The sequence below is a fragment of the Mycteria americana genome, chromosome 3 (assembly GCF_035582795.1).
Source record: "Mycteria americana isolate JAX WOST 10 ecotype Jacksonville Zoo and Gardens chromosome 3, USCA_MyAme_1.0, whole genome shotgun sequence".
Lineage (NCBI taxonomy): Eukaryota > Metazoa > Chordata > Aves > Ciconiiformes > Ciconiidae > Mycteria > Mycteria americana.
Genome location: NC_134367.1, coordinates 8630702 through 8645129, shown reverse-complemented (window position 1 = coordinate 8645129; position 14428 = coordinate 8630702). Strand labels below are relative to the sequence as shown.

The window sequence follows — 14428 nt, the reverse complement described above, 5'->3', positions numbered from 1 at the left end:
TGACTTCCTTGCCTGATGATAAGGATAAGGAATTGGCCAGATGGTTGCACTCAAAGAGTTGTGGTCAACGGCTTGATGCCCAAGTAGAGACCAGTGACATGTGGTGTTCCTCAGGGGTTGGTATTGGGACCAGCGCTATCTAACATCTTTGTCGGCAACACGGACAGTGGGATTGAGTGCACCCTCAGCAAGTTTGCCGACGACACCAGGCTGTGTGGGGCAGTCAGCACACTGGAGGGAAGGGATGCCATCCAGAGGCACCTGGACAGGCCTGATGGGTGGGCCTGTGCGAACCTCAAGAAGTTCAACAAGGCCAAGTGCAAGGTCCTGCACATGGGTCGGGGCAATCCAAGCACAAATACAGGCTGGGTGGAGAATGGATTGAGAGCAGCCCTGAGGAGAAGGAGTTGGGAGTGTTGGCTGATGAGAAGCTCAACATGACCCAGCAACATGTGCTTGCAGCCCAGAAAGCCAACTGTATCCTGGGCTGCATAAAAAGAAGCGTGGCCAGCAGGTCAAGGAAGGTGATTCTCCCCCTCTACTTCGCTCCTATGAGACCCTACCTGGAGTACTGCGTTCAGCTCTGGGGCCCCCAAAATAAGGAGGACATGGACCTGCTGGAGAGAGTCCAGAGGAGGGCCATGAAGATGATCAGAGGGCTGGAGCACCTCTCCTATGAAGACAGGCTGAGGGAGTTGGGGTTGTTCAGCCTGGAGAAGAGAAGGCTCCAAAGAGACCTTATAGCAGCCTTCCAGTACCTGAAGGGGGACTACAAGAAAGCTGGAGAGGGACTCTTTACAAGGGCGTGTAGTGATAGGACAAAGGGTAATGGCTTTAAACTGAAAAAGGGTAGGTTTAGATTAGATATAAGGAAGAAATTCTTCACTATGAGGGTCGTGAAGCACTGGAACATGTTGCCCAGAGAAGTTGTGGATGCCCCATCCCTGGAAGTGTTTAAGGCCAGGTTGGATGGGGCTTTGAGCAACCTGGTCTAGTGGAGAGTGTCCCTGCCCATGGCAGAGCTCTTGGAACTAGATTATCTTTAAGGTCCCTTCCAACCCAAACCATTCTATGATTCTATGATTTGTCCTGTTTTATTTCTGTCCCCAAATACATAGTTCTTAATTTCTATGTGTGAATTTCATGTTCTAAGCCAATGTGGAAATAAAGCAGGCCACTGCCAGATTGCATGCAGGATTCTCTGCAGAGCTCTCCAAATTACGTTGGGGTTTTGTTGCATATACAGTCTATTCACTGAAAAGGAGCTATCAAATTTGAAAAGGAACAACAAAACCTAATTTATTAGAAAACAACTCTGAATGCTGTAGTTCTCCTGCTCTTATAATGTCCCCCAGTGCACCACATGCCTCAGAATGCTAAAAGCACAGACCCTCAGGACTTGCTTATCCTAATTATCACATAGCATGCGGTTCATTTAAATGCCTGAATAGTAACCAAATACATGATTAAATACCAGGCTTTTGGGTTTAGGTAGACCAAAACAAAGTAGGTCCTTACCTCCGGGATCTTTGTCTGGATTGTACTCCAATGCATTGCTGCAGATCAGGTCAATATCTGTTAGGAAATCCTTGGCTGTTAAGTAGTTGTGTTTATCAATTTTGGTTATTACTGTTGATAGGTCCATTGGCTCTTTGATAACTTCAAGGTAATCTGAAACCTATAAACAAACAGCATATAGAAATGACACAGGACCATATGCATTCCATTTGAACATTGCCAATGACACATCTTTATACTCGTATTCATTCCACATGCTTAGCTCTAATGCATTAACTAAACATTTTGATTTCTAAACAAATTTGTATTGAAAAGGAAGTTTTATCAGACTAAATAAAACACAGGACTTCCAAAGCTACATTTTCTTCAGTAGCTCACCAGTTTATCTTTCAAAATTAATTTAATGGTTTTTTTGAGGCAAAACATTTTAACATAAATGTATTTTTTAATTTTATTTAGACTGATTTTTTTTTAATAGTGTTATAACACTGTCTTGGGTTAGAAAGGCAAAAACAACCAGCCTAACTCAAAACCCTAGGAAAAACTACAGAAGCTGTATTTTGTTTGCCTTGTAGGTAAAGTTCTCATTAAACCGAACAGTCAAATTATCAGCTTTTAAATATCTTCTATTGAATAGTTTCTTCAATCACTCGTTCAACAAAAAAAGTCAGGTTTTATCGATTGAAGACATTAGATTGACTGTACAGAAGGGCAGTCTAAAGAGACAGCCTTGTGTCAGAGTTCACAGCCTACTATGAGCTTAGCTCGTAACTGGAGACTGAGCAACCACTAGGGTACACTAAACGGTATTTAACATAATTAATGATACCATAAGGGGCTCAACCTTGATAGTCAAATACATGAGCACAGCTGCTGTAACAAAGTTCATAAAAAAAAAAAATCTATTAATTTGTTATTTACTTCAAGAAGAAAAACCCTATACTTGAATGTTTCAATGTGATTAAGATTACGATCAATTAAAAATACTGGCAGCCTCAGAAACAGTATTGCTTTTTTTCTTTTGAAGTCACCCACGTATGATGGTAGCTGCCAAAATACTTAAGAGTTAAATAACTATTCAGATCAAGCCATAATGGCTCTGTAAGAACTTTTTTTTAAATAAAGTATCTGTAGACATTCATACAAAAATATATTACAAAAATATATTACAACATAAAGTAACATTAATGCATTACTTCAGTGGACAGCAGTCTATCACCTAATTCCTTAAACATACGCATTGAAATTTATGATGAAAAATTAAAATGGCAAAAATTCTCTTTTTGTCTCCCTCTATGGAACCATTATGAGAATTGGTTCAGTGATTGGAAAGCTAAGCCACACGCTTCCTTTTCTGGTTAGCAGATCATCAGAAAGAATCTTCACTGGAAACTGTAAACATTGCCGCTGAATTAGTCAGGAAAATCCTTGACTTATCACAGAGCAGCATTCTCTGCAACACATGTAGGAGTGGAACTAACTTAACACATTTTCTCAGAAAGCCAAGCAGAGAGGCTGTTGTAGAAAAGGAAAGGACAGTCCTGTGCTTACAGGCACCATTGGTGACAAAAAGGATTACATTTGATTTATAGTGCTGTGATATATTAGCAGCGATTTTGGCAAGTCTTTAAATAACAAATTCACATTTTGATGCTCCATCTACAAAACAAGGAAGGTAAATTGTTCTTTCTTTATGTGCCCTTATTCATGTAAGTTTAGACCGCAAGTTCTTCGGGGAAAGAAACTGCCTTTACTGCAAGTATGAAGGGTTTCCTACAATATTGGACCTCCCAAGCAGTTTCATTTAAAAAAAAAAAAAAATTAAAAAAAAAATCAAAGTTACTGCTCAGACCACGCTCACGCTGTTAAGCTGCCACATTAAAGAGCTCTAGTCAGTCTTTCAAAAACAGTCAGCTACAGAACACTATGGAAAACTCAAATTAAGAAACGACTGCATGGGCCCATAAAAGATGCCTGTTCCATCCTGCATGGAATTTACATTGCAAATCTGCTTTTTACAATGCTGTATTTTTAATGTCCCATATTCATCTCTTAATGTCTTCCAAAAGAGATGCTTCTCTTTAGAAGCAATTAAGTGTGGGTTTTTTTAATTAGCAAGCTTGCAAAGCTTGCAGTGGGCCAACATCTGATCTCAAAGTCAGGCTGAACAAAATCCTATTCATATAACAGCACCTGAAAATAGATTTGCAGATCGAACTGTCTCAGTTAGGTGTGCACACTCCGTAATCGACCAGTTAATGCCTTATAATGTGCTACCATCTGTGATTAATGGCATCCACAAGCATTACTGCTGAAATTATTCAACAATACCATTAATGCTGAATACATTATAGAACACAGATCACTTTCCCAATATTAGCATGCGTATAGGATTACAATGTTGTAAAAGCTTTTATTAAAGAATTATATTTATGGTTTCAAATATTTCAGGAGCACTGGTACGGACAGGAGTGGTGGCATTTTTAAATGTTGAATTCAGTTATAAAATTGACAGGAATGCACAAGGTTTTTCAGTAGGTCACTGGTATAGCCAAAGAACATGTTCCAGCTCCCTGCATCACAGATGAGGCTGTGACTATCTCACCAGCTAAAAATCAGCATTTTAGATTGGAAAGATCATGGATCAAACACTTATTTTTCTTATTAACTTATCCATTTCCTTTTTTTAATTTATATTCTTTTTCTAATAGTTTCAACTTCATTGTTTGCACATTACTGAAACAAGACCTCTTCAATATCCACCGGTTTGCTGAAGATGTTAAAGCGTTTGTCTGTGGCCAGTCTCTTGGTAACATCCCTGAGAAACAACCGCAGCTCTCTCAAAGTGTTCTCTTCCTGGTCCTCCATTCGCTGTTTTTCTGCTTCTGACAGCTCACGGGCAGGACACGGCAGTGCAAGAGGAAGAACTTCCAGAGCACGAAGAGCTAGGGAAAAAAAAAAAAAAAAAAAAAAAGAAGTCAGACAATGGAAATATTAACAACACAGTGGCTCTTGGGATTATGCCACTGCAAATGTCATTATAATCTGCCTCATTGATCTATCACTGCATTCTTAACCCCACAGCTCTCCATTTTCCAAAACTGATAACTGTAATGCAAGACATTTATACTGGGCACTGATTAACACTGTCAAATGCTAATTACACCAACTGTCATTTACCCACACCTTTTGAAAAAGGAAAATATCACAAAAAAACCCAACATTCAGATCACATTATTATTGGTTTTACTGTAACTTAGTTTACCAGCCTGTTTCCTTCTTGGTGGGGGCATTGCTGCCTCATCAAGAATTAACCCTTTGAAAAATCGCAATCTGTCGTCTTCACTTGGTCTTTGAATATAAAAAACCTCTTCATACTGGATTCTGAAAATACATTTCACCTAAAAAAAAAAAACAAAAAACAAACAAAACAAAACCACAAAGCCATATGAAAACTGAGCCCCCACTCAAAAATATATGATTAATGACTATACTAAAACACTAGTCACAAACTTTTCAAAATTAGCCACAGGAGAGAAGATAGTAAACTCCACCAAAAGCAATGTACACATCCTAGGAAAAACAAATACTTGTAATTCTCACTTAATTTTCTGTAGTAACTAAACTTGTAGTATCCCATGATCCTAACAATGGCCATCTCAGCAGTCAAAAGAAGAGAACAGGCAGGAGAAAAAAAAAAATGTTGAGGAAAAAAATAGGAACTCCCTCCCCCATCCTGAACCTCAGAGGATATAAAGCTAAAAGTCAAGCCTTTAGACTAAATCTGCATTTAATTACACTGGAGTAATTTGTCAAAATGAACAAATGACAAAATGAACAATTTTGTCTTCTCAGCAAAGTAGCATGGCGATTATGAAAATTGATAATATGGACGTACATCCCTCATTAAAGAAAACTACAAACATTTAATTAATATTATATTTTTCAGTTTGACATATTTTAAATTAAGTTAGAAAATCAGTGCAAAACACACTGTTTTTACATGATCAAAACATTCTGAAGAGCACGTACCTCCCTAACAACGCCTCCTTCCACAATAAACTTACCTCTTCAGGCAATTCGCTATACATGGACTCAGAGGTAGACAGTAGAAATATAGGGGAGAAAGATGGTATATCTTGCAGCAAAGTTAGAAAAGTAGCTCTCACAGTTTCACTGACAGCTTCCCACCAATCACCAATATGAGGCATGTAAACAATACTTGGTACTGTTCTTCGAGCTTCACGAAAGATCTAATGAAAAGAAACAGTAGTATTTAAACGAAGAAACTAATTGTTATTATCACTTGTGAGTAATAAAATTCTTGTGGACTAGGAAATGACTCATGTTTGTGGTATTTTATATACAAATGTTCCAGTAAAATAAAATTATCTAATGATAAAGGCTTTCTAAACAAGTGTTTGTGACTGTTAGCTGTACCATTCAATTATTTTGCATTAATGTGCTACGGAGACTACAAAACAACTATTTGTCATATATATTTTAAAAACTTGCTAAGACCACGCAAAATGCACCACAAACTGTTCTGAAACCTAAAACATTTTAAACTAAGTAAACGAACCTAGAACCACAGCACACCAATTCATACACGAGCTAATAAAATGAAAATCAGGAACAGAATACCCAGATTAAGCTTACTTGACATTAGGTATGTGACTGAGGGGGCAAGTTAAAAATGTAATTACTCTCACTAGTCAGCAGAGAAATCTTAATCATCCTCTAGAGACCCCTTTAAACATGAAAATAGGAGGAGCCTATAAAAACCTGGCTTTTAAGTTACATTCCAGTTAGCTGCCTTTATATTGATGCAACTAATCCTGTTCCAGAATTACATAATTTACTCATTACAAGAGAATCTGAAACGTCACCTGTGCACACGATTCTTCAGGCGTTTTGGCACTGACTGAATAAAGTGCTGGCAGATCTAGCCTGTGTACAGAGAATTTTTCAAGAGTGTGCAATAGTGCTGGAGCAAGGTGCGAAGTCTGACCCGAACCTCTCTCTCCAGATAGCAGTAATCTTGGTCTGTAAGAGGTTGGCTGGTGATAAGCTGACCTGCAGCAAAACAACAGTTACAAAATACAATTAACATGCTGATGTTATTAATGGATGGATATATAAAATAAGGTTTTTTTAGAATCCAAAAGACCTTCAGTAATGGTTAATAGTTTCCTACAATGCCCTTAAAAGATTCAACTAACTCTAGTATACCTCAAAACTACTCCAAGTCTCAATAACTCAAGCTTTGTCTATTCTTTGATTCCACAACAATTTAATTCAAACTCATCCATGCAAAGCTATGTGCATAACAAATTCATGAGAGCTTTGATTATAAGCAGTTTATTTAAAAACAATTCCTTGATCATATAAAAAGACTTAATGGACTTCCAGTGAAGATATCTATTTAATCATCCCTAGTTCAGTCCTAACTATCAAAGCATCTCTCTCATAGCCTCAGGAATCCCAGGTCAATACATTCATCCCTTAATGTGCTACCCAAGATTTCCAAGAACCACCTAACATTTCAACACTTTGTTTGTTTAAGAAATAAGACCTGCAGTAGGATTGATTAAAATCACTATGCATCTTTTATTTTAGCATCTTTATATGCTTCTATTCAGTAGATTTCCAGATAGAAGAAAGATTTTTAAAGGAAAAAGTGCAAAGGTAAACTTATTCTTTGTTTTCACTGTTGAGAAGAAATCCTAAGGAGTCCATACAAGGATTTTTGGGTTTTTGTTTGTTTGTTTGTTTTGGGGACCAGTGAGACATGGAGAGAAGCATTAGGTTTTTCCATTAAAAGTCTTTTCCATTTATAGAAAATTTATTATGAAACAAGAAAGTTTTAATATTAATTTGCATTTTGTCTCATTAAGGCATTTTTATCTGTACATCAATTAGCTCAGGCAGTGAAACAAGACTGGCTGGTTTTATTTCAGGTTAAATATTTTGTAACAGCTATGAACATTGCTGACCTTTGGCTTTTCAGTTCTGATGGTGGAAGTTACACAGATAGCAATCAAAAATGCTCAGAAAGATAAATTAAGGGAGGCTTACATACTTCATAAAAATAAACATGCTCTTGAGATTATTTTATTTAGACACACAATTTAGACACACAAACAAATATTGTTGTTTTGGTTTGGGTTCCCCCTCTCACCTTCACAACAAAAGCTTAAATTTGGCATTAAAATATTTGACTATGTACCTCAAACTATTTGAACTTCAATTCTGATTTTCAAGCTTAAATTTCCATAAAATGCTGTTCTGGCATCACTCTTTAGCACAAAAATTTTAGCAGTTTTCCACAAGATGGCTCTACTAAACAGTACTACTACTGAACAGTTTTCCTAACCTCATTTTCTTTATTTAGCAAATTCCCTACAGAACCCATCACATAAAGTAGTCTAAAACTATTCTTAAAGCAAAACAAAGAAATGTTAGTTTATTACTGTTAATAACTGTAGCCAGTCCAATTCATACAGGGAAGACTCATCCAAGTTTCACACACTTTCTAAATTCCCATTTTCCCAAAACTTTCCATGAAAAAACAATGAAAAAAAAAAAGATGTTAGAAATGCTAAATGCATTAATTATATAATGCATCCAAACAGCTGCGTACACTGAAGCTCAACAATACTTTAGACCAAGAAAAAGCAAAGCAGCCCTCCAAAATATTCCTACATACCTCTCTTCCCAGTTCTTAATCTTTCAAATCAAAACGGCTTGTTACAATTAAGAATTTCTATTAACATCCTTACTTCTAAGCTACACCAGTCTGTTGCAAAATATTTCTGATTAGTGCATCTAGGATGCAGCCTTTCCTAAGACCATTCACATATCTAAAACTCTTGTCCATATACTTACATGTTTCTATTACAGAATACCATTGCCACCACAAAGCAAAAGATCACCTTTGTTACCTCTCCTGATGCAAGAATTTCATGGTTTTACTTGTGTGGTTATATGCATTTAGAGAAACACTCACATTGTAAAATGAAGGTAGGGTTTATGTATAGCAGCTGATGACTGTTTCTTTGGTGATCCTGAGTGACAGCTCGTCTCAAAAATTGATGAAGTATTCTCATCTTCACTATCATCTAATATTAGACTTGGTACATCTGTTCCAAGAAATACATTAATTAGAACCTTATCACTTCTAACTACACACACAACAAACAAGAAAAGACATTACAATTTTCTTCATGCAAATTATAACACATTTTCAAGTGCAGAAAAAATGAGTTAAAACTGTCTAAATATCAGAACACCGAATAGTAAGTACTTATTACTTCAAAACCCAAAACAAATTAAATATTGCAGAAGTCTAATCATAATTACAATCTGTTTTTTTTAAACCATCAAGCAGAACAACTTCACAAATAAAACAAATGTTTTAACTTGTTATGAAATGCTTCCTTTGGTTTTATTTCACAGCTAGAGGTTTTTCAAGGATAAAGTTATAAAATCTATAATTCCTCAGACTATTCTACTAGAATTCTGTAGTTACTTATTTGTTCTAAGTGCCCAAATTTTTACAGGTACATTTCTTCCAAAATTATTCTCAGCACGACTACCTAGATAATGTATGTTTATGAAGAATTGTTTTCTACCCTCTGATAATCTGCCAAAGAGTATCAAATTACTTTTTATGAAAATCAGTTCAATTCTTTCCACGTTCATATACTATACCTTAATCTATTTTAATTCGTTTGCTAATATAGTAGCATAATGAACTGAAGTACTTTCTATATAGACATTCAGAAACAAAAGGCTAAAAGACTGATTACATTCAAAAGACAGACTGCAGGGACAAACAACTGCAAAAAATACAAATATGGCACTAAACCAAAACAGCCAGTTGATAGTTGAAAATCAGGTCCAGCTAAATTAGCTACCAGAGCTGCAACGGGATTAAGAGTAGACTGCTGCCATCTCATAATGGGAAACAAGATCTTCATTTGGCCCAGGAAAGGAGTTTAGTTGATGTTACCCTAAGCAAGCCACTCATTCTCATTCCCATAGAGAAATCAGTCTGCAACGATGGGATGAAAATGGTCACAGCCACTCAGCTGTACAGTAATAGCAGTGCAGAGGCCAGGTCTCCTGAGGAACAAAATTCTCTGTGATGGATGGGCAGCATTTCTGAGAGCAGCCCAGAGTCACTGCGGCACACTGCTGCTCAGGACAACCACCGGACAGCCTAACAGTAGCTCAAGCTGGCCACAGCCACTTAGAAAAATGGACTGCTGTGAAATACAGAGAGATCCAAGTGTTATTCTCAAACGTACGACTCACCACATGATTTGCCTGATTTACATGAAGCCATGGCACAGGTACTGCTACACTGAGCAAACCACTACCACAGGACAAAAGAATCAACTTCAGGGCAGCATTAAGTGTTAGACAGAGACGCCATCTAAGGGCTACGCATCTAGACATATGATCCCAGGAAAAATGCTTAAGAGACAGCAAAGGTTCCCTTAGTTGGCTGTGTGATGTAAGAAACTGGATTCAGAGTAGGCTGGGCAGGAATAATATTCTGCTGGTATGGGATGAGGAAATATCACATCCCTTGGCAAGGCATGACGCAGTCACACACCTGACAATCATTTCTCAGGGGGCAAAGATAAAAAAGGCTTGCAGACCCCAACCAGTGGCCAAAAGCTAGTCCATAGCAAGAAAAAGCAGTTCAGAAACTGCTAGACATTTAGCTCTGGGCAAGGATAGAGGCCTTCAAATCAGCTGGACACAGGCCTCCTAATTCTTGGCTCACTGCAGTCCCTAAACAGGCAGAATTTTTGCTATACCAAATGTAGACCCATAGAGTATGTCCTATGCTCATGCACTGGACACAGCTTTCGCTTCCTAAAATATATAATTATTTTAAAAGTCAGCCCATCTTTTAATCCCAAGCATCATTCTGTGACATCGCTTGAGCACCTGAGTCACTGAATTACGAGAAACAGGAATCACTAGTGAACTGCAAAGACACGTAGAAAACTAGATTTGCAGATTTTAAGTACGCCAGTAAATGTCTGCCATATACCTGGCTCTGAATTCAAGAAAACTGATGCCCTAGTGTCATCTACATTTACATTTAAAATCATTGTACATGAAAGTGGATTTTGCTGTTTTAACACAGATTAAGCTTATTATTCAATATTTTCTTGGGTTTAAGAGGTAAGAAGAAAAACTAAGGTACAGAATAAACTTCAAAAGAAACCTTAGTTCTTATATCTTCAAAATCAATTATCTACAAACATTTAAGAGTAACCATAGCGGCAGAATTATCTATAGTAAAACTATTTAACTCAATGAGTGCTTCCAAACTCACTTTGTTAGCACTAATGGACACAAATAAATAGGAATGTAAAGAGTGTAACAAAAGAAAATATTCTGGACTAGAACTTTACAACAGACACAGAGACACCTGATTCAATTCTTCAGCAATACTGACAATCTCTAAGTTGGGCATTACCAACAGGTTAACAGTATACAAAGAGACTTAAGCATCTTAAACAACTTTAGTTACAAGAACCTAATACAATCGAGGGAGCCTAATACGATCTAACTGCAGCTGCAAACCAGCTCACTTCCCCCTACCCACCACCACACGCTCCAAGGCCCCATCTCGTGCCAACTCCAACACTTGTTAAAACCTCCAGCTATCCCACAGTCAGCAGAAAACTAACCCAACAAATATAGATCATTTTTGGATGAGTTTGCTGGCTAAAATGGTTTAACAAAGGGTCTGACGTACTAAAGTAAGTGCAAGGGATAGAGCAAAAATGCACAGCTGGGCTGGAGGAACTGCAGCAGCCAGCACAAGGATCAGCTTAAGCTGCCTGGGCTGCAGTCTGAAAGCATGCTCTGGAATAGGGATGAAAAGAAAGCCATGGCTGTCACAGATTTGCTTTATGGCTGGGCTGTTTTCAAGTTAATCACACACAACCACGAGTACTGTTTACATGGGGGGGGCAGGGGGTGATCCCAGATAAGAACAGTAGAAAATAGTATGCCAGAATAAGTAGGTATCAAAACCAAGGTATCTTGCTCAACATTTAACTTCCAAGAAATGACGAGGGTAACTATTAAAGTATGTCTCAGAACAGCTGGGTAAAAAAACCCAGAACCTATTGACTCACTGCCAGTCAAAACAGTCAGTCGCATTCCTTCTTATTCCCTGCTTCCTCAATGCACTCACATTGCTCCCATTGCAGCAGGGTTCCGGCATACATCTGACCCCTTAGCGAGTTGATTTTACTCACTAATTTGGCAAAAAGCTAACAAAACAGCAAATAGTTCTCCACTTGCTAAGTCAGCAGAATCAACTCAGAGGATCAGGAGTGCATCAGGCCAGTTCAAGGGGAGGGAAGCCCCAGGACTTTCTCGTTAACCAGTAGATGACCATTACATAGGCTCAGGTATCTCAGCTAACCACAGTCTCACCTGCTGAGCTGCGAGCTCCCCATAGCACTCCTTTGCAGCCTGCTTCTGCACCATCAACAAGCGAAAGATTGGGGACAGCTAACTGACACTTAGGAGAAGAGCACCAATTTCAGGTCCTAACACACTGAGCAACATTACCTCACTATTTTCTTTTGTTCCACCATCTGATTATGCCCCATAATTTCTCATATTTAGACTGCAAATTACTTGGGGGTTCTCCTTTTTTCAGATGACACTCACTCCTATGGGATCTTGGTCTATATAGGTCAGTTTATTAAATTCCACAGCGCCTTGGAATCAGCAAAAATAATTAAACAACATCCAAGCAAATTGTGTTTATGTACTAACAACACTGAACCAAATACTCATCATGTTTAAGGCCAGCAATACCAGAAAGCCAGTTGAAATCTTTCCGAATTGAAACATCATTTGGAAAAAAAAAAAAAAAAAACAAAAAAACAAAAAAACCCAAAAACCACCTCCAAGCCACATACCTTCACTTTTGTCACCCTGGCTAAATTCAGCATGAGGAAACACTTTGTGTAAAACCTCAAGAAGGTTAGTGAAGGTACGTTCCAACAGTGGTCTGATCACAGGAGATAACGCATGTCCTGAAGATGTCACGGCACGTTGGGAAGCAGGCACAATATTCTGCATTGCATGATAAAAATCCTGCGCGCTGAGAACTACTGAAGAAACATCAAGCTGTAGTTTCTGACTGCTCACATAAATCTGGGGATAGCGTCGTCTCAGGGCAATCAAGGCAGCCTCAGTGCAAAGTGCTTTTATGTCAGCTCCACAGTACCCTAGTGCACACAAAAACAAAAATATCCATGAAATAGCATTGCTGTGCTAAGAATATTTCAAACATGCCTAAAGCTAAAAACAATCAGTAATACTTAATTGTCAAGGTCCACAAAGCATCTGCCGAAACATATCAGGTCATAATCCAGTGACGGTGTTCTGTACAAAAAAATTATGTACAGGTATATTGAAATATAGTAAGAAATGAATTCCACGTTGAGGTTAAAATGACCTATGTTCTCACTATATAGTGTGATATATAGTGTATTTTCAGCCCAGGGTTATAGGTCTGTCATCGCTCTTTCTTTTTCCTTAATATTGTCTGAAGTATGTGTGCAATTTTAACAGGCTAGCCCCTCTCCTCCTTTTTACTTTAATATCTCTACATGAATATATTTTTTAATAGCAAAGTAATTTTGTTATACTGGATGAACATCACTGACTTTAAACTTTTACAGACTGAGAAAATGAGCAGTATAAAGAAAAATGTTTCATGAGTAGAATATGGAAGAGATTAAATACCCTGTTAAAAAAGCATACTGTAGACTCTTGGAAAAATGTGAACTTTTACTATCAAGAAAAATGTTTCAGACTTTTTAGAGTTTCATTATTTTACTGATATAATCGAAAGAGTAGAAAAAACTATTAAAAAGCATTAGAATTTTAATTTAGCCTAGCTTCATAAATATCTACAGGTGGCTACCTATAATTGCTTAATCATCATTACTGAAAAACACAGATCTGATAATTATGAAATACTGAGAGACTTAATACCTCTGTGTCTTTTGCAGTACTAATGGTTTGGGGGTTTTCCCCAGAGCTAGAAATTAGATTTCAAATTTTTCCGTATCTCTCAGCAAGACACATTAATATGCCACTGTATTTTGTAGCACCATAGCTCCATCTTTCAAAAAACGTAAAACATTATTCCAGTGGGAAAACTCTTTTAGAGAATTATAGTCACTATAGGGAAACGTGTTGCACTGAGGTATTGCACATAAAAGTTCATAGAGTTACAACGAAATGTTTACAGAAGCTAATTAATCAATTCTTTAGTTAAATTATTCTCCATCAACTTTTTTTTAACCAGACTTCCTCCTCCCTGCCAGGTCCTACACCATTTGCACTACTTCTACTCTATTTTTGTATTGGTCTTTTGGCAGCGCCAAGTCCCAAAACTGAAGCCTGCCTTTTTTCTCTCTCTTTATCCTCTGATGTTCTTTCAGTGTTGCTGGCACACATATTTTTACAAGATCCATACAGCAACAAGGAACAAAGCTGATCCCATACACAGTGTTGAAAAATAAAAAAGGAAGCAATTAATACAGAAGATAGACAATTTTCCATCCCCATCTTTCAGACAGAGAAATTTGGGGGATAATAATAAAAGACACCAACTTTTCAGCTATAAAGATGACTTAATTCAGCTGAGACTTCAAATTCCACCTGAGTTTCTCATATATACTTGAAAATAATTTTTAAAAAACAAAACACCACCTCTGATGGAAGATCACCATAAATATCAGATTCCTTCTGTAACTTTTAAACTAAGCTTTCCAATTTTATAAAAAGGTTAGTAGCTATAATTGTGTAAACTTGATGAGCACACACTGTGACTGTTAACTAAAAAGTA

General features: G+C 37.4%; 1 protein-coding gene across 4 annotated transcripts in view; it reads right to left on the bottom strand.

Annotated features, from left to right (window-relative positions):
• Positions 1–14428, bottom strand: part of ATAD2B (ATPase family AAA domain containing 2B) — an 82908-nt gene that overhangs the window by 29878 nt on the left and 38602 nt on the right. For 3 of the 4 annotated variants that reach the window (XM_075497837.1, XM_075497835.1, XM_075497834.1), the window contains exons 16-22: positions 12486–12797; positions 8528–8660; positions 6408–6594; positions 5586–5771; positions 4784–4919; positions 4267–4463; positions 1519–1678 (exon numbers count right to left, since the gene is read on the bottom strand). In XM_075497837.1, coding sequence (XP_075353952.1) covers positions 1519–1678; positions 4267–4463; positions 4784–4919; positions 5586–5771; positions 6408–6594; positions 8528–8660; positions 12486–12797 — 1311 coding nt within the window. The remainder of the gene's footprint in view (positions 1–1518; positions 1679–4266; positions 4464–4783; positions 4920–5585; positions 5772–6407; positions 6595–8527; positions 8661–12485; positions 12798–14428) is intronic. The other variant, XM_075497836.1, reaches the window with a different exon arrangement.